Consider the following 24,149-nt stretch of genomic DNA (forward strand, 5'->3'; position numbering starts at 1 on the left):
TGACAAACAGCTTTTATCTAATTAAATGTAATGGGAGAGAATTTAATGTTTGAGAATAAAAATATTTATGATAAGAAATCAGACTCAATGGTGGCTTTAAAAAAATAGAAGCCCAACTTATAACTTGTGAACAATAGTATTACCTTGCTCTGTTGGCGTCCTTTGTCAGATCCCAAGCCCAGGTTATAAAATTTTGACTCAGATAAGAGACAATAGATTCAGCACAAAGCATTTGTGAGCAGAACACGTTGGTTAATACACTTTCATCATGGTGGAGGTAGATAGCAAGAAGCTTTCTCTGAAAAGAGGAGAAAAGATTGATGAATTAAAATATCCACTAATGTAAGATTTCTTGAATTTTGAAGTTTGTCTTTAAAAGGCAAAAATTAAATGCTATTCCCTAAGAGAATATGTGACATTGGAGTTACTATAGCTTCTATTAACATACATAAATTTTGCTTCTTTACACTTTAAAGAAGCTAGGATGGTTATATTCCATTTTACAGGCTGCTGTCACAGAGTCCTGTTAACACGGGAAAGCCTTATCTCAAGCAGAAATCACAACAGAATTAAATTCTCTTTAAATAAAACTGACCTACCATTCTTCACATTTGATACATACTTTACATATAAAGAGAAAATTAATTATACAGGTTAATACAATTATACAGATAAAATACTGTTTAAGAGTGGATGCAAAATATTTCACTTTTTAAAAATGTTTTTAATCTGAAAACTGAGTAGTCCCTTGTACTTGAGAGAAAAAGGTAAGAAATGAAGTTTGTTTTAGTTCCATAGGTAATTTCAAAACCTTAATGTGTTCCATATTAAATTCCTTATTTAAGAGCACATAACATCTAATTGCAATTTTAAAAGATAGAAAAAAGTTCATTTCACATGAATTCTTTCCAGTTTATATTTCAAAAAAGTCCAAATATAGTTTTTTATTCTTTCACTTTTACCATGATAAAACTTGCTTTCATGAAATGACATTTTCCTCTTAAAAGTGTTGTTATAGTTGGTTATTCAACAAAAGAATTAAAACTGAAAACTGAAATTGAACAACATAATTTGTAGCATGTTAGCTTTAGCAACAATGATGACACATAAAGAGCCTAAATTGTTTTTGACTAACTTCTTGAGCTCCTTGTAAAAGAGTTGAGTTTAAGAATAGTCACAGTTGCTATGAAATGGAAAGATAAAATTTTATGGCAAAGACAATATACAAACCGATCTGTGAAATTTTGGCAAAGGAAAATTTCAAGGAAGTTTAGGATCTTTTCCTTCAAATTAAATAAGGATGTGATAATAATAAAGAAAAAGTTTCTTTGTATGATTCTGAACAAAAGAAGGACATTTGTAGAAAAAGATAAGGCTTATGTTGATGAAAGATTAGTGAAATATGATACTTGGAATTATCCAGATTAGTAATAGTAATAATAACAGCAACAACAACAATAATGTGATCCTTGAAAGGTACTTTCAAAGGTAAACTTTGTAGTAGATGAGGGTAGCCTAAGTGAGATGGGCTAATTAAGAATCCAAAAGCATCTACTGTGATGAAGATACTGTCAGTTACTTATACACCCATTACTACTTAAATTCCCAGAATAAACACATAAAACAGCATTTTTAACTTTATCTGCATGTGAGGGAACTGAGGTTCAGAAAGCTGACTTGCCCTAAATTCCACAACTAGAAAGTAAGTGGTACATCTGGGGTTGGAATCCAGACAGTTTGCCTTCAAGCATAGTGTTCTTTCTTTGATGCTATAGTAGTAGCAGGGACATCAACCACCACTTTGGTCAAGTTCTGGAGTGCTCACAGAATATGAAGATGCCCAACAAGGCCATGGATACAAATCCTCAGAGACAGAATATAATGGGGAGAAGGACAGGATTCATGAGTATAAGTACCAAAACAGTGGGTGCTTCTATGTGTCAGTTCATTTATGCATCTTCCAACAACCATTTGTTGAAATACTCTTTTGTGTCAGGCCCAGCAGGAAGCAATGGTAATAAAATGGTGAACAAGAAAGACTCTGGAGTTTCTACATCTATGATGATGTTTGCAGATAAGAGTAGCTAGCTTCTAGGAAGTTTGTAATCAGATACATTATTGGAGAGATACTTATCCGGTAAATTCCTACTCACCCTTTAAGACTCAACTTAAATAGATGCCTCTATGAAATCTTCCCTGATTCTCTCAGGCAGAATTAAGAGCTTCCTTTTCTGGGTCTCTGCTTCTATCTATTAGAATTATAATTATTTACTAGTTCCCCCTCTAGACAAAGTCCTTATGGTTGAGGAGTAGGTCTCTCATTCTTCTTTGAATCCCTAAACCAGCATAGGTCTCAGCATGTTTGATGAAAGAAACCTGAATGCTGATATCAACCACAGCTCCCTGGCAAAAAAAAAAGATACCAAATAGCAGCAGCAGTGCCAAATCACTTTTAGTAAATTAATCTAGGACGCTGCTGCTTTAAAGAAAGGAACATGAACCTGGCAGCACTAACAAATTCAGAGCTCCTCTTCTTAGGCGCTCTCTAGTTGAACACACAGAGGGATGTCAACCTCTAATTCTGGCTGATCGTATCTCAGCAACTCCATTTAATGAGACACTGGGAACAAGAGAGCTGTCCATTTTAAAATCAGCATATTTCTAACCACACAATGGCAATGGCTAAATCTTTAAAATGCCTATTTCTCTCAAGAACACTGCAATGGAACATTTAGACTTTGGGAAAGAGATTAGCGATTTACATTGCTATCTCACTGATTTAATTTAAATGCTCTTCCAAACCAAACACACATGTGCTGAAGAGGCTACTAAGAAACCCAACATGCACAGTTCCCTATAAGTGCAGCCGACAGTGTTGACTGAAACTAAACTTGGAAATCCAGGGCACTAATGCACAATATCAAGCAATAAAACAGCATCTCTTTGGCAATATTTAATTTAAAAAAGAAGAAAGAGGCAGGCGAAGATCAGGCACTGTCTGTTTTGGAGGATCAACCATTCTGCATTTCAAAGCATTGGTCCCTGCAATATCCAGGTTACTGTGCTAGAATCTCGACTATTATATCGCAGTTCTGAGAGGGAGGGCAAAGATGTGTTTACTCAGTGATTAGGCCCTTAGAATAAGCCTCTAGCTCCTAGAGAGACAGCTCACCACTTATTCATTTGGGCCAATTCACAAAGCCTAGGAAGATTAAACATCCATGCTGAGAAGACAAGCGAATGCAGACGGTGAAAAAGAAATAAAAATTCTTTAAAAACTCTGAGATGACTTCATTATTTTTCCACAAGGAAACTTTAGGAAAGTGTTTAGTTAGAGAAAAACCCACATTGACCTCTCTCTAAACCCTTAATCTTTCCTTTGTGGTGGCATTGCTTTGTGGTAAGCGACTGGCTCGCCTCGCCCCTCTTTTCACTGGAAGCTAAGAGAAAAAAAGCTCTGGAGAAACAGTTTTCGTTCCAGGGACACAAACCCCTGACACTGTTAAACATGAGATGCCAGGAAAACACACTTTAAAAAAAATTCCACTATAAGCTCTAAACTGTGAGAAAAGAGATGATAAAAAAAGAGTATCAGAAGAGGATCTTCAGGATGGGGGTACTCCCATAGCAGCTTTCAAAAGGAAAATGGAATAATCTTAAAATAATCTTTTCTCTCTAACATAATAAGCTTTCAACAATTTTTTCTTCTACTATTATCACAATAAAAATAAGCAAAGTATAGGTTTTCAATAATATGCAAATACTACAGAATTTGGGCTACATAAATATCTGAATTATAGACACAGATAAATGAGCACCAGACTCAAATTTTTTATTATTTTATTGAACTCAATTAAACACAAGTCAAAACAGTGAGAACTGGGTTCAGCAAATCAGAAAAAGTGCTTTTGTGAAGAAAGGGCATCTAGTACATAGAAAAAAACCTAAGAAAATATTTTGTTTCCCATTACTATAACCATTTCCCCCCTTTGCTGCATTAATAATTTAGTTCAATAACATTTACGGAGTGCCTATGCGTTAGGCATTGAGAATATAAAGATGAATAAAACAAAGTTCCCTTGCCCTCAAGAGTTGCAGGGGAATAGCTTATGGAGAATCAGAGATTTCATTGTAGTACCATATGATTAAGTGTTAAGAATCAGGGCATTAAAAGGAACTATATTTTATTTGTCCTTTCTTATTTGGTAGAAAGGGTGGAAGTCTGGTAGACAACAAAGACAAGCAGCCCAGCTACAGTGTCCTCCAGTTCCTTGTGATCTGGGTTTTGGTACACAGTGTAAAGGAAAGTCTCCAAGATTAAGGTAAAACAGCTCTGTGCTAAACCCAGTTGTGCCACTCACCAACTGTGTGACTGCAGGTCAAGATGGAATCTGGAAGGGTTGTGGATACCATAGGTAAATTATCTATATATAATGCCTAGCCCCATAGTAGTTGCTAAATAAAATGTAGCTATTAGGTTATAAAGATTCCTGAATGATCCAAAACAAATGATTTGAAAGCAACGTTCAAAAGAAATGACAGCCATGAAAATAAAGCAACTAAAGATAAAACGACTCTTAGTTTTCCTATTGGCAATAGTGGTTGGGATGCTTAATTGTGCCCCTGCCTTCAGGGATTCACTAATCTTCACATTCAAACCCAGGAGCTAAGGTACTAAAAGTTGACGTTTAGGAAATGCCAAGCTGACAGCAGCCAATGTAACTTGGCCTTGAGCTACAGTAGCTATTGCATTTAGACACTTAGCATCATAGAAACCTAGAACATTAGAGCTGGAAGAAAAGAGCTGGCTATGTCTCAAAATAAGCCAAGCACAGCGCAGACACTCAGAAAATATTTGGTAATGAACTGAGAAGGAAGTTGTCTAGTTTCTTTTAGAGCACCACATCATGCATAATCTGTGTTGAATTCTTAAGTTGATGTAATTTCTGGAAATGGCAGCTAATAGTTTTTTCAGTATAAGAATTCAAATAAATTAAAAAGAAAGTAATTTCCTTTGTGTAAATTAAATCCTGACTTTATTTCTTCCTTTCCCAATTCTTTTCTCCATTCCTATTATCATCATATTAAGCAGAATCATCATCAATATTGTAATTTTGTTTTTATGTTTGAGCATGGTTTATTGATACAAACAATAGATAAATTGATATGACAGTAAACATTTATTCTTTATCTATATTTATCAAATATTAACAATTGCCTTATTTGCTTTATCACCTTTTTTATGTTTCTTTCCCTGAAACACATCAAGACACTTCAACCATAAATACCTTAGCATCTGTTTCTTAAGAAACAAGGACACTGCACACAACATAGTATCTTCATCATACCCAAGATAATTAATATCCTTTGTGGCTGTTTTATTGTGTTAAATCCAGAGTCTAATAAGGATCATCCATGAACACTGCTCATTTCCCCAGTTCTGTTCCTCTAGATGGATGTTCATAGGCCCAGCCTAGCATCCACAATTCTTCATTAAAAAATGTACTGATAATAATGTATTCTTGCTGAAATTATAGAAGTTCCAATGATTTGCAGGTACATATGCTTAGCAACTTTTTAATACAGTCAAGTATTCTCTGGCAGATTTCAAAGTAAAATACTGTAAATTATAAAAACAAGCTAAGCTGAGTTTAAGCAGATAGAATCATAGTAACTTTTATTCACTCATTTAATACTAGTGTCAAAGACTGTTAGTAATCCCAAAATATTTTCCGTTTCTTCCTTAGTGAGGAAATCTCTTATTCATTTAAGTTGGATTAATGGCTGACTGAAATAATACATTTCTCAGCCCACCTTAAACAAATGTTGCTATGTAACTAAGTTCTGGCAATGTAAGCAGAAGGGTTAGTTCATTAACAGTCACCCTGAGTCATGCCAATCTGAATCATGCCACCCAGTGTAGCAACACGATAGAAAGAACCTGAGTTTCTGACTCTTTGATGTGCCATATCAGGTCTGGGCACACTACCTCTGAACTTACTGAAGGAAAGAGAAAAATTAACTTCTACTTTGTGGAAACCATTATTAATTTTAATTTTTCTGTTACAAGCAACCAATCAATCCTAACTCTTACATTAGGCTAGCTATAAGATAGCCCCAGTAATAAAAAAAAAAAAACATATTTTAAGGAATTATATAATTAACTCAGAAAATCTGAAGAAAAAATCATTTCCATGGATTAGTTCTTGGCCCTACAGAAAGATTCACAGAAAAAGAGGACCCTTATATACTAATGGTGGGAATGAAAATTAGTGTAGTCACTATGGAATGATGGTTCCTTCAAAAAATTGAAAAAGAACTACTATGTGATCCAGCAATTCCACTTCTGGGTATTTATCTGAAGAACACAAAACACTAATTTGAAAAGATATGTGCACCTCTACGCTCACTGCAGCACTATTCACAATAACAAAGATACGGAAACAATCTAAATGCACATTCAAAGGATGAATGATAAAGATGTGATATATATACACAATAGAATACCACTCTGTTACCAAAAAAAAAGATGAAATCCTACCACTTGTAACAAAATGGATAGAATTTGAGGGGATTGTAAAATAAATTAGCCAGAGAAAGACAAATAACATGATTTAACTCATATGGAACGGTAAAGAACGATGCTGGTAACAGAATAGTGGGAGAGGAATGGGAGGTAGGATAGGAGTAGCATTGGAATGGGTAGAAGGGATTGATTGCATGGAGTTGGATGGAAACTAGACCGTTAGTGGCAGGTGTGAAGTGGTATATACAAATGTCAAGGTGTGAAGCTATACACCTGAAATGTATAGTGATATAAACCAATGTCATCTCAATTAAAAATGGGCCTAGAATTATACTTTAAAGGATTATAACTATCACTCTTAAGGTAAATGACCTGACATCTGGCTAGTGAGAAGGAGACCCCATTTTCTAAAGGCCAACTAGGAACCGTGATGTAGGCAAAGGAGGGCACAGAGGTTGCTACTTGGTATGCACCTAGTCTAGTCTTCATGCAATGATCATTTAACCCAGAGAGGGTCTGAAGTCATAGTAAGTGGTTGATCCAGGTATTTTTTATTTTTTATAATCAATCTACAAACATATAATTTTTATAACACCAAAGGACATACTAGCTAATCACATTATTAATGCATCACACTTTTTTCACCTAACAATATATCTTCATCATCACTCAACATCATTATATATGATGTGGCTTCATTTTTTAAAATAGTGGCATAGTAGTCCACCATATGAATGACCTTTAAGATATTTCCAGATATTTTGTTATTATAAACTATGCAATAATAAATATTGTTGTATTTAGCTTATTTCTCAGATGCTTAAGTATATAAGTATATATAAAATTTTGCTACTATGAGTAGTAAAATTTTTTGTTGTTATATAACTGATATATTAGTATAATTTTAATGTGTATCATTTGTGTTATGGAAGATAGGAAGCACCTTTTCATGTTTTAGAGTAATTTTCTTTTCGGTAAAAGAGTGGTTTAAAAGTCCTTGCCCAAACTGGGTTGTTGTATTTTTCTTTCTCCCTTTTGGAGTTCTTCATAAGTGTATATGCTAAAGAAATTAAGTTTCCAATACCTTTATTAAAGATACTGTACAGCACTCTTACCAGTAGAAATGCTTTGATTTTCTTACCATAGCTTTTCATAAAAGACTATAAATGACAAGGCAGATATAAAATCAACAGATTCCATTGAAATGTCCCACCGAGGAAAGAAAGGCCAGAACACATAGTGTAGGTTTATAACAAAAGCAGTATTATTCTCTTCTGTTTTGTTAGGTGCTCCAAGGAGAGTGTGGGAGAAATAGGATACTAGAAGATACATATGTACAAAAAAAGGCATACAAAAGCTAACAGACTGTGAAATTTAGAGCTCAAAAGTTTGTAAACTACATGGTGTTATTACTGTACTATAATTTTCTAATCATTGCCTGATATTCCACACGTTCACATATGCAAAAATAAATACAGTTGCTCAGTTTTATGGGAATTAATTTCTTTTCTCCAATCCATTCGACAAACTGCTACCATATTATTTAATACCTATAGTACAGCTGACAGTGTCACCCTCTTCAAAAAATTTTGAAAGCTATCCATTGCTTAGCAACACAAAAGTTATTAGTTAAATTTACGGATTTCCATGATGAACCCCAGTCTACTTCATTTTAGCCTGACTCCTACGGTTTCTTGGCATGTACCTTATGTATCAATTAAGCAGTGCCATTCATCTTTGCTCATATATGCATCGGAATAACTTGATTACTGTTAAGGTGGAATTCATTATTACAAGGTAGGTTAATTACCAAGATACTTTTATTCCCATTTCAGAGAATATAAAATGAAGGCTTATATTAGCTACCTTTAGTAAATGGGGAGTCAGAATTCACATATAAAAGTTCTGATTACTGCTCTAATTTTTAAGTGAAAATTTTAAGATCAGATATAGAACAGGTTTCTTGAAATTACACATGAAATATTTAGAGATTTGAGGATTTTTTCCTTTCAAAATAGATTATAAATGGCAAATACTTCTAGGTACAGAGAGGGCCCTACAGAGAAATGATAAAAATATGGATAAAGTTCATTCATGGAAAAAACTCTTGTTTTTGATATTTTAATAAATTTTACCTACATTATTTCATAAATATGGTAAAATCATTCTCAAAAGATGGTGGATAGCAGTAAACAGAGAGGAAAGTTTTATACAGAGGCATATCTTGAAACTACTACATATGCTATTTAAGTAAGAATATCTAATAATAGTTTATTTGATATTGTTGTATTGGTAAAACATACCAACTTTTTTTTACTGATTATACATGCTTGCACATATGTCAAAAAATCACATGTAAAAGTAGAAATATTCAATAGTGATTATTTTAGGTTTGAGATTAGGTGGTGACTCATTTTCTAACTTAAATGTATCTGCTTTGTATCTTTTAATAAACTTCATGTGTATAATGAAAAACTTTTAAAAATCATATTAACAGCATAGTTCTTATCTCAAATATGTGCAGGATGCGGTTCTAGCTGTCATAGAAAATTACTCTAAAGACACTGATATTAAGATATTGAAAAGAAAACAAAGACAATATAAACAGATTGGGTATATTTTCCAAAGCACAAATAAGTTTGTTTGCCTGGTTCTTCAGAATTATATAGAGCTCAAAACTCAAGAACTATACCTGTGGCTTCTTATTTCTATAGAACTAATTTTTCTTAAAAACAATGACCAATAATAGTATTTAATTTTTTTTAACAGGAGGAAATAGAATTATTTTAAAATAAGTGATTTGGAGGAGATTCTGGCAATATGGTGGCAGAGAGTGAAGATACAGGGCCCCCCTACTCCATATATTCGCAATCAAATTGTAACAAAATAAAGACAAAAAAATCTTGAAAGATGAATAGATGACTATTGCATATACCAGAGCCTTAAGAGGGAAGGGAAGGAGGAGTGCCAGCAGTATGGAATTGCTAACTTAAGGCCATCTGCCTACATTGGGGAATTTAAAACCCAGGCAATGCATTGGAGAAGAGGGAGCACAGAGTGTACAGGACAAAGGGTACAACACTGAGGAACTATAGGAGGTAGGGTGCACAGTGGGGACTACTGACTTGAGCTTGAGGCTTCCAAGCTAGAAAATTGGAGCCTGAACAGGTGGGGAGTGCCAGATGAGATCACCAGTGTCTACTCATAGAGGGAGCTATTATTTACAGTGTGTGGCTATGGTATGCAAACACCTGGGCCAACCCAGAAAACAAATGAAAGCTTTTACTAATCAGAGTTTAAAACACAGAGATCTTAACAACCGCAGCATAAGGCTATGCACTCCAAAAGCAAAGAGAACAAATCCCAGTATGTGGCCCTTTGTCAACTCTAGTCCCAACCTAGTGCTACATCTATTGCTAAGTCACAGCCTAGAGGTTGAGACTGGCATGGAACTATATGAGATATTTTGGTGGAGAAATTAGCCTAGAGGAGGGGATCACTGCAGATCCCCACCAAAACCACTTAGGTACCCACAGCAATGAAGGGAGCCTGAATCCTTGATGCTCACTGATGGTCGTACTGCCGTAGTTCTTTTCTACCCATTACTCACTACTGATACCTGTGCCCTAGTCAACTGAAGAGGAACAAAGACACCAGTCTATGAAATAATAGACACTTAAGGATTGAAAAAACCTAGGATTATGTTCAGCTTCTTGAAGGAAAGATACAATGCCAATTATCAAAATAAGAAAAGGAAATCCCCTACTATAACACATAAAAACTAAAACTGAAGAGTCAGAAGAAGATATTGAAAATGTGGGAACGACAACAACAAAAAATCCTGAGAAAAGTCTTCATGCAGCAGAAATGCAAAACAAGTCTGATGGGGAATTTTAGGTAACAGTTATAACCATGTTTGACAAACTAAGGAAAATAATAGATGCTCAAAAAAGAAGGACAAAATACTGAGAAAATATGAGACTGTTACAAGTAGAAATAATAGATTAATAAAATATTATAACAGAATTTAAAGAAAAATGGAGAGATTCAGCTGTAGACAAAAGCAAGTAACAGAATTAGTGAACTTGAAAGTACAGTGAGGAACACACAGATATAATAACAAAGAGGGAAAAAAATATGACAACAGGGTAAGAGCTCTTTGGAATAACCTAAAGAGAAACAATATGCATTATCATGGGGGTTCCAAAAGGAGAATCAAAAGGCATAGAAAATTTATTTAAAAATATAAATGCTAAGAACCAAGTCAATTTGGGAAATAAACCAGACATCCTGATTCAAGGAATCCAAAAAGTTTCAAACAAAATAATACCAGACCAACACACTCCAAAACACTATTTATAATTCAATTGTTGAAAGACAATAACAAGGGTCGATTATTAAAAGCATTGAGAGAAAGTGAATAACATACAAGGGAACATCTATTAGACTGTCCAAGGACATTTCAGTGGAGATCTTAAAGACAAGAAGGGAATGGCAGGAGATATTTAAAATACTCAAAGAAAAACATTTTCAGCCTAAAATATCCTAAAAGGTATCATTCAAGATGAATGAAGAATAAGGTGTGCTTCAATGAAAAAAGAAAAATTAAAAGAATATATAAGCACCAAGCAGAGCATGAAAATAGTACTAAAGGGGCTATTATAAAGCAACAACAAAACAAACATGGAGGTTACAGACACCCGAATCATACAGTGTGAAGGAGGAGGAGGGGAGTAAAAATGTGGGTCATCAGAATGAGTTTGAGATCAAATTATGCAACAGGCCACATAAATAGTCCAATGTGTATTAACTTCAGCAAAACTTTAAAGAAAAATCAAAACAAGTAACACATGAGATAATGGAAAGAAACCAAAACAAGATATAAAAGGAAGACATTAAAAAATAAAAAGACAGAGACAAACTGAAATAAACAAACAAACCAAAAAACAAAATGGCAATAAACACGTCTTATAAATATACATGAACCATATGAGTGAGCACCAAAGTTACATAAGGTAATTATTAACAGAACTGAAGGATGATATTGATAACAACACAAAAATACTGGGGAATTTTAATATTATACTTGCAAATATGGGCAATTCAGTAAGAGACTAAGGGAAACAATAGCCTCAAATGAGGACCTAGGCCAAATAAGCTTAAAATAATTATAGGACATTCTAACTAAAAACCACTGCATATACATTTTTTTTTCAAGAGCACAAGGAACATTTTCAAGAATAGAGGGACATACGTGGACACACGTCAATTGTCACTAAAACTATGAAGACTGAAATCATACCAAATACTCTTTCTGACTATAATGCCACATATCTAGAAATCAACTACAGGAAGGAAAAAAAACCTGGAAAAACATTAAACCCATAGAAATAAAACAGCAATTGGGTTAAGGAAATTAAAGCCAAAATAAAAAAGTATACTTTTAGACTAATGAATCAGGAATACAAGCTATTTAAGGCACAGGGCAAAAGCAGTTTTAAGAGGGGAGACAATGGCAATACAGGTCCACATATAGGCAAGAAAAATCCCAAATTTTAATATTTCATCTAAAGCAACTTGAAAAAGAGGAACAAACAAGATCCAAAGTAGTAGAAGGAAGGAAATAATAAGAGCAAAAATAAATAAAAGGGAAATAGAAAAGATCATATAAAAGATCAATGACTTTAAGAGTTGGCTTTTTGGGAAAATAAATAAAAGTCCAGGGCCAGACAACTTTAAAAGCAAAATTCTGTCAGACCTTTAAACTTATACCCATGCTGTTCAAATTATATCTTAAAATCCAAGCGAGAGAATGCTCCCTAATAAATTTTATAATGCCAACATCACCATAATACTATACTGAGACAAAGACCGTACAAGAAAACTAAAAAACAATATCCCTGATGAATACTGAAGAGAAAATCTTCAACAAAATACTGGCAAATTTAATTCTATGATACATTACAAGGATTATATATCATGATCAAGTGGGACTTTTCCCAGGGATGCATGGATGGCTTAATATCTGTAAATCAATCAAGGTAATAATTACATCAACAAGAAAAGGAAAATTTATGATAATAACTAATACAGCAGAGAAAGCATTTGATAAGATTCAGCACCCTTTTTTTTTTTTAATCAAAACTCTAAACAAGATGGGAACAGAAGGAACCTACCTCAACATAATAAAGGCCATATATCACACGCCCATACCCAAAAGATTATCTAATGTTGAAAATTGAAAGCTTTCCCTTTAGGATCAGAAGTAAGATAGGATGTCCACTGTTACTGCTTCTGTTAATTGGACATTAGAAATTATATGAATTATTTTAAAAAATAATAAAAGGGATTGATTTGTGAAAAGAAATGAGATAAAACTTGGTAACAAGAAAAATTCTCGTTTCCATGGTGGAAAGTCTCATAGGGGTTCTCAATATTTCTTCCTAGAACTCTTCTTAGAGCTAGTTCATGAATTGCATAAAAAAATCAATTTAAAAAATTTTATAGACTTCTCTAATTTGTCCATAAAATGATTAACAGAACCTTCTCTTTTAACCATGTAACTGGGTGCATTTTGGAAGCATTCCATTTAATCCTCAAAACAAATACATAAACATTTTCATTGTCTCCCTTGTTTTAGATCAGAAGCAGGCTAATTATTGGGGCCAGAATTAATAAGTGGGAAATTAAGAAATGAGTTCTAGTTTAATTTATGTATAATATTTAGAAACAGCACTGAATATGAAGTCAAGAGATAAGGTGGTATAACAGGATTACAAATATCAAAGCTCAATCTCCCAAGGGGATGCTTGGATAGAAACAATCCTTCACATGGGAGATAAACCGTGGCACTGGGATTTTTATTGATGTTGATTTTTAGTTACTACAAATGTCTAATCATTCTCTAGGGTATTTTTTGTTGTGAGAAGAATTCAGGGGCAGTAGGAATGAGAGGTGGGGAGGCTATAAGGAGAAAAAAGAAACTTCATTAAGAAACTCCCAGGGAATCATAACGTGTCCAGCGGTAACTCTTCTGCAACCTTAATTAAAGAGGCTAACCATTGGCTCTCATTTTTATCTAAAGATAAACTATAAGCTTCTTCAAACAAATATCTTTTAAATAGCAGGGAATCACAGACCCCTTCATGACCCTCCTGATCTTCCTAGCTTCAGAGCTAGCAATGCAACTCTGTCTTGAATTTTTTACTCTAGTAACACCAAACTTTCTTGTAGTTTCCCCAATTTGAATCTTTTTGCATTGACTTTTGACCTTCCTATTTTTTGGAATACTGTTATTTGTCTAAGTATTACTTATAACATTTGGATCAGAGGCACCTCCTCAAGAAAACTTCTCCCTGAACTTCTAAGGTAAATGAAGTACCTATTCTCTTTCCTTCTATAGTATATTGGATCTATTTATACTGTCTTATTCTTCCCCATTATACTGTGAGCATCTGAAGGGCAGGAAACCTTCATATCCCAGGTACTTAGTAGGCATGTCTTAAATATTTATGGTCTTCAACTGAATGAGCATTCCTAATAATTAAGGGCAAAGGAAATCATAAAATCGATCAACTTGTCAGAGGCAAAATTTTGTTTCAGTTGTACTTAAATACACACACACGCATCATACACGGGCACACTTGTGTGCGAACTTAGAACACCTGCTTTACTGAAGGTGGGTCTCAACTTTGGACAGTATTGTAAATTCCTCCAGAAAAAAGCAGAAAGAACTATAAGCACTCAGCACCAAGTGCTCTCAAATGAAATCAGTTTGAAGCAGTTTTCATTAAGATGGATTGAATGTGGCATCGTGAGAAACACTTTATCAAATGTAGTGTTTTACTTAGTGATTAACTATATACCAGTTGATGAAGCTCCTCAAATCCTTTGTAATCCCACCACTCCAATAAACATTTAATGAGTATATAAGTTCAAAAAGCCTAGCAGAGGATTTAAACCTTCAATCTTGTTTTTATTTACTCTTGGAACTCAATTTCTCACTTCAAGTGAAGAATGCTGGTACTTGAGGCTCATCTGTTGCCCTGGTAAAATTAATGTGCCTCCCACAGTTTAAATTAAACATGTGATATTTAAGATGAAAGAAATTTACTAAGAATGCCACAGTATTGGTCACAATCACTTTAAAATATTAAATGTCAGCAAACCATTTTCTTAAACATGATTCATTCAGAAGTTCTAAAAAAATATTACTGAAAATACTTGTTTGAACACTCACATGTAAAATCTGTAAAGGAGAGATGAAGTTTAATAAGATAAGAAAGATTCAGGATAATGGAATCCAGCAGTACAGAATTTAGCACTGAAAACTGAAGTATGATGGTAGAGTGTAAACCACACTTATCTGTGTTGGAACATCTGAACTCTTACTTGACCTCTGGCCTCTGCTACTTACTATTGCTGTGTATTTGGGAAAGTCAGGTGGTTTTTCTGAGCTTCCTAATCTTTACTGTGAGAATATTGATATTATATGTCCACATCTCTCTGGTTTGTTATGAGTTCAAATGAGATTATATAAGAAAATCATTTATATATCACAGAGTACCACATAAATCTGAAGTAGCACTATTCTTTCTGTACTTACAAGGTCCTCTTTAATTAAAAGGTGATACATATGATTTGGTTGATGGTCATATGAAATGGATAAATTTCACTAAAGTTTACAGTAATTTGATAAAATGCATAAATTGTTGATCTTTAACTTAGAAAAGAGAAATGAGGAGGGAAAAAAACCCTGGACAAGAGGAGAAAGATAAAGACAGTTTAGGAGTCCAAAGAGGTCAGGGAATTTGGTATGAATCTATTATGTAGCAAAACATTTAATTACATGAACTAATGATTTTCATCTGTTAAAATACCAAGACACTAATCAAAAGCAAACAATCTTGTTTCATCAGAAATATCCAGAAGTTAATAAGCAAGAGTTTATGCTCCTCTGGGGATCATCAGTCTGAATAAACCCAAATGCCAACTTATTGTATAAGATACTTAGTAAAATTTCTTTTGACTATAACATACTGTATACTTAAATAAGCATCTTCATGAAAAGCCACAAATGTATAGAGTATATATAGTATATCTTATAGCAGCTTTTGAAATGGAATTTTAAAAAAATATGCTACAGTTTAAGTTACAAAAGGTCCTGTTACTTCTATTGCTTATCAGATATACATCAAATACATTCTTATCAAGGAAAAAATTGAAAAATAGCTAATTTTAAAGCTATAAATTAGATACTCTTTCAAAGAAGTTTGTATTCAACAATAATTGTTTAAATATATCATAGCTATATGAGAGATGATATCCATTAAAAATCCTGTTGTAATAAAGTTTTCAGCATTACTAATAAAGCATTCTTGCAAAACAGTTTGAACTGAATATATCAAAGTTTTTAGATATAATATCCTTTTCTCATGAAATACAGAGATAGAGTTACAGTTAAATAATATCACAAGGAAACAATCACACAAATTTAGAGTTTAGAACAATCTGTAACTCATCTAGCATGACTTCTTCACAATGCAAATGTCATGAAAAAATAAAGGTGGGGGTAGAAGGGTTGCTTGCTTAAAAGGACTTAAGAACTCTAATAACCAAATATATTTCATGATCTTTGAATGGATCATGGTTCAAAAAAAAAAAAAACCAACAAAACAGCTAGACAGGTATTTCACAGCAACGAGTAAGGTTTGAATATATACTGTATATTAGTTATTGGGAATTGTTATTAACTTTGTTACATATGATAATGGTATTGTGATTATGTAAGAGAATATTGAAAAATGCATCATTTTTAGGGGTAAAATATGATGTCTACAATTTACTTTGAAATGCTTTAACAAAAATAATGAATTAATACAAGGTTTACTAAATGTTTCTGTGCAGTTTATGTTTTAATAACTTCAAAAGTTTAGCTGCTACAAACTTTAAAAAAGCCATTTGAAACTTCATTTATATTTCTTTCACATTTTTTTGGTGAGTTCTGAATAATAAATTTAAGCTTTAATTTCTGTTTCACTCAACATTTGCATTTTTAGTCGGTTGGGAACTGAAACAATAAACTAGTCATAAAAATTTATTCATCAAAATAACAAATTTACATAAGCATAAAAATGTAAATAAATAAATTTCAAATGTTTTTCTTTTTAAACTTTGAAACAGTTGAGCTTGCAATGACCTGTATACAGAAGACACAAATATAGCAAAAGTTTAGTGATTATTTAATCTAGGTATAGGGGATATGGGTGTTTAGTTTTTACTTTTTCTGTATGAACAGCTGTTTTAATAAAGTTAAAAAATATTATAAAATAGTGTGTAATTAAGGAAATGATCATATAATATTAAATGAAAATAACATTTCAAGATAATAAAGCTAACAAGATAATAAAACTCAAATTTATATTAAATATGCATAAAAAGTCATTAAACATAAAATAAAAATACGGAAAAAACCTATGTCATAAAAGAACATATCAAAGTTAACTGTTATTTCATGTTAGGATATTTCCTTCTTATTTTTCAGTATTTTCCATAATCTTATCTTTATGGAAACTACAAACATCTATTACCATAAATATGTTATTTTTTCCAAAACAACAACCATATTATCAAGATTTAACAGTTTAAAAACAGAGGCTTAAAATAGCTTTTAAAATGGGCTACTCCACTATTCTTAGTGTGAAAAACAGTTTGTTTCTTAATCTACTTTATTAAGCTGTCAGTGGTAGCTCTAAGTTTGATCACTACTGTTTTGGAATTCAATTTTTAAAATTTGTGATAAATTAATTTTTCTTTATGTCAGAGTTTAACATAAACTAGAATATATGGCTTTCTTACACTAATTTGTCACATGTGTAACTGAAAAGGATACAAATATGCACTCTAGTCCATTCTAAGCATGTTCACTTACAACAAAAACCTGTTTCAGATTTTGATATGGTCTTATGTGAGTCAGCAGTATCCTATCATATTACTGTCCTGCTGAAATAGGGTATCTTGGTAGCTAGATTAGAAAGAAAACTGAGTCTTCAATTTAAAAACAAAACAAAACAAAACAAAACAGGAAACATTAAGCACTGCTTCAAGTATGGTGGTAAACCTACAAGATGCGCTTATTAACCAGAAAAGGTAAAGTTGCACTTACATCTCGGGCTTTCACATAGAAGGCCTCTTGAAAAGCAGCTTCTAATGAGCCAATAAAAAATACAGGATGGCAGTCACCATATCTATTGGAAAAATGATATCTATTAATTAAAATACATTTCATTTCACTTCAAAGTTCACAGTTCTAACCAATGACATAAGTAAATGTTGAGGCTAAAGTTTTTTAAGCGCTGACTAAACATTAAAAGATTTCTTTAAAGGCTCTGGAATGAGCTTCATTAGTTTTTAGAATTCTTTTATGATAAATAAAAACTAATTTTAAGTACATCTAGCAAATAAACCATGCGACTTAAAAGCAGCAATTCTTGGTTACCTATTTTGATAAGATTTTCTTAGTTATATTAAACTTAACTTTCCATTTTAGTTCATTTATTCCATAAGTCCAACAGAGAAGGAAAAAAAGTTTTTTTTTACAAAGTTTCCAAATTATATTACATTGTAAAAATAGCACTGGAGTGGAATATCATTTACACAAAAATTTAGGGCTATATATTTAAATCCTCCTTATACAAATACCTTAGCAATCTCATAAAAGACATTTTATATTAACTCTTAAAAGAAGAATTGCTAAAAAATTCTAAAACAAAAATGGAAAGAAGAAATTCACTTACATTAAAATTTTTTTAAATTATCATTTAAAAAATATTTTGTTTGTTCTAAGATATGCTAAATATTAATATTCTCTATCTTATTAATATCCCTTTGGGAATATGTCAAGGTATTAAATAATTCCTTTTTAAGCTTCCATAAAAATGAAGAGATAAGATGAATACATCTCTGAAATGGTATAAATGGCTTACCAGTTACTTGGCATTGAACATTTTTTGTTCAGTATCAGAATTATATAAATTGATAAATGTATTCTACGAATACTTTAAGGAGAAATTAAAAACAATGTATGATTAAAATTGCTCCAGAAAAAAGAACAGTTAGTATTAAAAGAACATCAATTTTATATAGTTAATGTCCTAACCCTACCTTGAAGAAAACTCTGCTGTAAATTGTAATAAGGCATCTCCTTCATTTTCTGCGTTTTCTGGCACTAAAAAACAAACAAAAGAAAAAACAAAAACAAAAAAAACAAAACAAATAGACACAAAAAACAAACCACATAACATCTAATCCCACATATAAGAAATATATTTAATCAATAAAGAGAAAATAAAATTAAATTTTAGCTTCTGTGATACATCTGAGGAGGTATTTTAACTTGACATACATTAGATTTCATCAAACCTTAAAAAAGAAACTTTAGAAAGCTTCAAGCTCATAAATTTTTGAACACCAACTGACACAATCCTGCTAAACATTTACAATGTGTCAGTCATCAATTCAGATTTCATTGGTTTCTTGAAATACGGTCTGTGATTAAATTACATTTAAAAAGAACCTCGAGTTGTTTTAAAGACCTTGTTAATCGGAAAGGTAATCAACTTTATGTAAACAGCACATTAATTTTGCCCACAAGAGTTCCCTAATTTCACAGAGTAAGTGAGGCATTGAAAGACTTATTTTAATGGCCAGTTGGCATATAGCATATCTTGTGATTCTATAGTACACATCTTGTAAGGTGGAAGTTAGGGAGGTGGCGTGTTTAAAGTACTTTTTCCCTTCTAAAGACGGGCATCAGTGAATGGAAAAGTAACGCTAATACTCTTAAACGTGATACCTCTGACATGATTTGGGGAAAATCAGTACAATCGCAGAAAGGGTAGTTATTTATCAATCTCTAATATAAAGGAAAGAGAGGTGGGAGACATAACTAATTATACATATGAAACAACAGTAAAACACTCCCTTTGATTCTTTCATGAATTTTACTACAGCAAAGGGAGCTGTTGGGCTTAATAAAATAAAAACTTAAGAGGCTCTGGTTCAAATGAATAATGTCCATTTGCTATATTTTATTTCTCTAAACTTAGAAGTCAAGAGAATTTTAAATTCATTGTGCTTCTTAAGTTTCTACACTAGGAGGGAGAAATACAATGCAGGACCCAAAGAGCTATTAATACTCACTCATTGGAGATTTTCTCAGGGCAGTTGATGCCATGCCGAATACTTCTCCATCATCCACCCCAAATTCAGAAGCATCTTCAAAGTCGTCTCCATCACTATCACTAACCATATGAACATCCGTGCTTTGCTATTTAAGGAAAGTCCTGATTAGTTTCACATTGAATTTAAGAAATCAGATTGCAAAACATGTTATATAATTACAATAGGACATTAACATTATAAGATTGTATTAAAGTCTTTGCTAGAGTAAAGCTTAATATTTTTCATTTTATGACTTACATATATTTCTAAACTTGCTGGAATACCCTAAGATCAAAGGGTAGAGACTGAGGGAAAATGCAGGATGCTCATACATTTAACAGATACAGTTTTATGACTGTTTTATTCCCAGTGTATAGTACATTATTAAATGCTCAATAAATACTTGCCTACTGATATGGGTACAACCAGAGTTTAGAGACAAAGTAAGCTGCAAAAGCTGACAAAGCTAATCGCCATGTAAAAGCAATTAACAGCATTTCAAACTTGCCAATTCCTAACTTCAACGGTTCTAAAATTTCTCATGAGAGAAATGTTACATTTCCCTCACAGTGTTATTAGAAGAGAACACGAAATACAATATACATGAAACCTCTTTGTAAACTGAATGTTATTAAAAATGAGACATAATAGTGATGCTTCAGTTCAATAAATATTTATTGAGAATCTACTACATGCTGGGCATTGATAAACATTTTCTGTTTGTTTTGTTTTCATCCCCATCAGCTGAGATTTAAAGTATTACAATAAAAAACATCACCTTCAAAATGAACTAGGCTACTGATCACTAGGTTAGAATGGGATTCCAAAAATACCGAGGTTTAAAACATTCTGAGTTGTGAATACTGGCAAATATTAATGCATTGGATGAAAAGGGGATCCCAGCAAAGTATCTGGCTAAGTACCTGTATGTGATATGTTCAATAAATAAAGTCTATGAGGGCTTAATTAATAAATGAAATTTCTATCTTAAAATATGGGACTATGTAATTTAGTTGCAAAAATTGGGAACTATATGATCTTTTAGTCTGTGCAGAAAGCCTGACTTAGAAATATTTGCCAGGAATCATTAAAAGAAACAGACTCAAAGACTCATAAACTTGTCAATAGGGCATGTTAGTTTCAAAAACTCATAAATTTTAAACAGGGTTACTTCCTTGTCCTAGGGTTCCAAGCAAAAAGTAAGGCCCTCTGATGGATGCAAAAAGAAGGCAGTGGGCAGCCTAGTGCTCCTGAGCTTGGTCTTTTCTTTATATCCCTTTGACAGCAGGAGGTATCTATGAGGGACTGAGAACATTATAGAACAATTTTTAAAACTACAGATCTAGTGAGTAGCTAAGAAAGATATTTCCTCCATTTCACTCAGTATGCTTATCATTTCCTCCTTGGGCATAATCAAGTGCAAATGCCTGGAGTTATGATATTTTCACTTTTATCTTTAAGCCAGTCTCCTCAGTGGTTTGACTAGAGAAGATAATGAAGATATATTTAATTGATGAATTAAAATGAATGATTCTTCCATTAAGCAGTCTATGTCTTATTATGACTATGCCACATTTTCTCATAGAATATTGTATGTACTCATGATCCTAATCCTGTTTTTAGTGCTTTGTTCTGCAATGCCAAGATATCCTCCTGATTTCAGCAATTCAACAGCCTAAAAACTCAAAAACCCTTTCTCATTTCAAAGCAGTGAGGGGGCCTCTACACAACAACATATTTACTAGTACCACAACAGTGCTTGAGTTCTCTTTGTGTTTCAGACAGGCAAATATATGTAGCATAAAGTTCCTTTGAACTTTGAGGCTCAATTTTAAACAGATAAAGGTTCTGGATCTACAAAGTACACCAAAAGTTTCCTTAGGGTACTCAGCCAGGTTCATAGGCAAGCAGAATGAAACAAAGGTCCAGTATGAAAAAACACCTCACATTCTCTATCAGTTAGTACGTTATCAACTCAGGCTTCACTTAGGCTTGCCTAGTACTCACCCTTTGCTTTAAGAGGCATCAGGTTAAGAAGGAAGGTTGGAGGACACAGGGAAGAAAAAAGAAAGGAATTGTTCTATACACCCTTTTTTCCTCTCTCATTTCTTTTTACCTTACCCCCCCCCCATCTGTCCTCTTTCTCTTAATCTAGTTTTCAATCAAATAATAGGCTCTTTCCATAACAACAGGGTTTTTTTCCTCCTACTAGGATAGTGATTTTAATTTTCTCCACTTAGCCCATTATCCATTTTGTTTTCATAAAGTATAGAATTCCCAAACCTCTTAAGATCCCAGAAAGTGAAATTACAAGACATCTTCAAAGAGAGGTATCTAAAAAGCAGATTTTGTTGAAAAAAGTATATTTCAAATATGAATTATTGAAGTATCTGCAAGAATGAACTACTTAATTATGTATAAGGAACCCTCAATCTCTTCACATTTTCTTATCAGCCATCTAACAGGTTAGGAAAAGCTTTTTCTAAAAAATGAGATAAACAATCTTTTTTTTTTATTAATGTTTGCTGATGAGAATAGATCATCTCTTGGTTCAGTCATGGCTGCCCTAAAATTCTTTGAATCCAGAGGAGCTGTTTATTCAGAATTTTAAAAAGAGCTAATTTTTTTTCCATTTCGCTGTTTATTGCATTCATTTTTTCAGCTTATAATATAAAAAACATACAAGTATCTATGCCAAGTGCCACATTGTCTGGACCTATGTGAAAGATTTAATCTATGCCGGCTCTAGGAGCACCAGAGAATACATAGAGAAAATTATAATACAGATTTATAAGTGTTATGATGGTAAAGTCAGGGAGTAGAAGAGATCAGGGCAAACTTCCTGGAGATGATAGCCAAACTGTTTGATATAAGGATTTGGAATTCATACTTGGCAATAAGGCAAGCTTTAAACTGCAGCAGATGCTCCTTTTACCAGCTACTTACATCAAAGCACCAAGTTAAAATTTCCAGAGATAAAACATCCTTCCAGCTTTTAAGAAATTCCCATCCTTAAGGAAGATATATTTAGCTGCAATATATTGTTTTCAGTGTGATAAGAAAGACAATGAAAGAAAAGGCAAAAGCTATTGAAGAATATAGGAGAAAGTGATTAGTTACCCTAAGATCTGTGAAGAAGACTATTAACGCATCCCTTTAAAAAAGATACCAATATTGTGGAGTGTAAGAAGAGATTGGTATGGAGGGAGCTAAATTCTAGACATAGCAAAAAACTCAAATAAGGAATAATAAATTGACATGCTAAGGAATATGGACTTTACTGATAATAACAGAGAAATCTTAAAGGGTTTTAGGATAGAGGATTGTTTAAGGGAACAATTCTGATATCTGTGTATATGTGTGTGTTTGGGGTAGTGTGGTGGCATATGACAAATTACACTTGAAGACATGAAGGGAGAGACTAATTTCAAAGTTCTAAGTGAGCAGACTTGAATAGTAGCAGTGGGAAAATGAATGAAGGAGACAGATTTAAAATATACTTCAGTGGAACTGATAGTTGCTGTTGTCAATTTAAACTTGAGAATAAAAAAAAAGAGGCAAATAAGACACCAAAATTTCTAGTTTGGGTGACTGAATGGGTGGAGAAGGTCAAGTCTGGTGAGGGAGAACATTGAGGCCAGTTCTCATCTAGAATGAAGTTGAGGAAGCTACAGATAGGTAAAAATATCTAGTAGGCAGGTAAATAAAAGGAAAAAACAAAAAAAAAAACTTCTTGTAAGAGTTTAGGAAAGGGGTACAGAGAAGATTCAGATTTGGAAGTAATCAATATAAAAATAACAGTTGAGGAGTGAGTTAGAACACTCAGTTAAAAAATATAAAGGAGGGCCTCCCGGTGGCGCAGCGGTTGAGCGCCGGGTTGTGAAGCTGCCCGCAGCCTCTGAAGCGCCAGTTCAATCCCCGGCTGCTCCCCGGCCACCGGAGGAGGGTCCCACATGGCGCGCAGACCTCTCCTGCCACCCGCTGCTCCCCTCAGCAGTGTACTTCAGTCTGCCTGCTCTGCTCCCCACTCTGGCTCTGGTGAATTCTCTCACCCTCCCATGCTTCTGACTGTACCCAGTGCTTGTATAAATAAATAAATAAATCTTTAAAATAAATAAATAAATAAAATGTTTTAGAGTATATATATAAAGGAACAATACCTTTAAAAAATAAAGAGCAATAAGAATTAAGAGTTTACAAAATATGTGTGTATATATATTATGTAATTATTATACATTTTATATACACACAGTGTGTGGGTATGAGTGTATTTCAATTGATGAGGGTAGGAGAAATAGTAAAAGAGATGATTATGAAAGATTACAAAGTGAATTGAAAGAAAGCAAGGTCTGGGAAAATTTCAGTGGAGATAATGAGAACCATAAACCGTTTCAGTCGAATT

The 24,149-nt window shown here is 33.1% G+C and overlaps 1 protein-coding gene across 2 annotated transcripts in view; it reads right to left on the bottom strand.

Annotated features, from left to right (window-relative positions):
• Positions 1-24,149, bottom strand: part of FAF1 (Fas associated factor 1) — a gene marked incomplete at both ends in the record, with an annotated part of 326,509 nt that overhangs the window by 91,377 nt on the left and 210,983 nt on the right. For both annotated transcript variants that reach the window (XM_084242620.1, XM_084242619.1), the window contains 4 exons: positions 144-298; positions 17,691-17,772; positions 18,689-18,752; positions 19,727-19,853. In XM_084242620.1, the coding sequence (XP_084098746.1) occupies positions 144-298; positions 17,691-17,772; positions 18,689-18,752; positions 19,727-19,853 (428 nt within the window). The remainder of the gene's footprint in view (positions 1-143; positions 299-17,690; positions 17,773-18,688; positions 18,753-19,726; positions 19,854-24,149) is intronic.

This window comes from Talpa europaea (genome assembly GCF_964194135.1).
Source record: "Talpa europaea genome assembly, chromosome: 9".
NCBI lineage: Eukaryota > Metazoa > Chordata > Mammalia > Eulipotyphla > Talpidae > Talpa > Talpa europaea.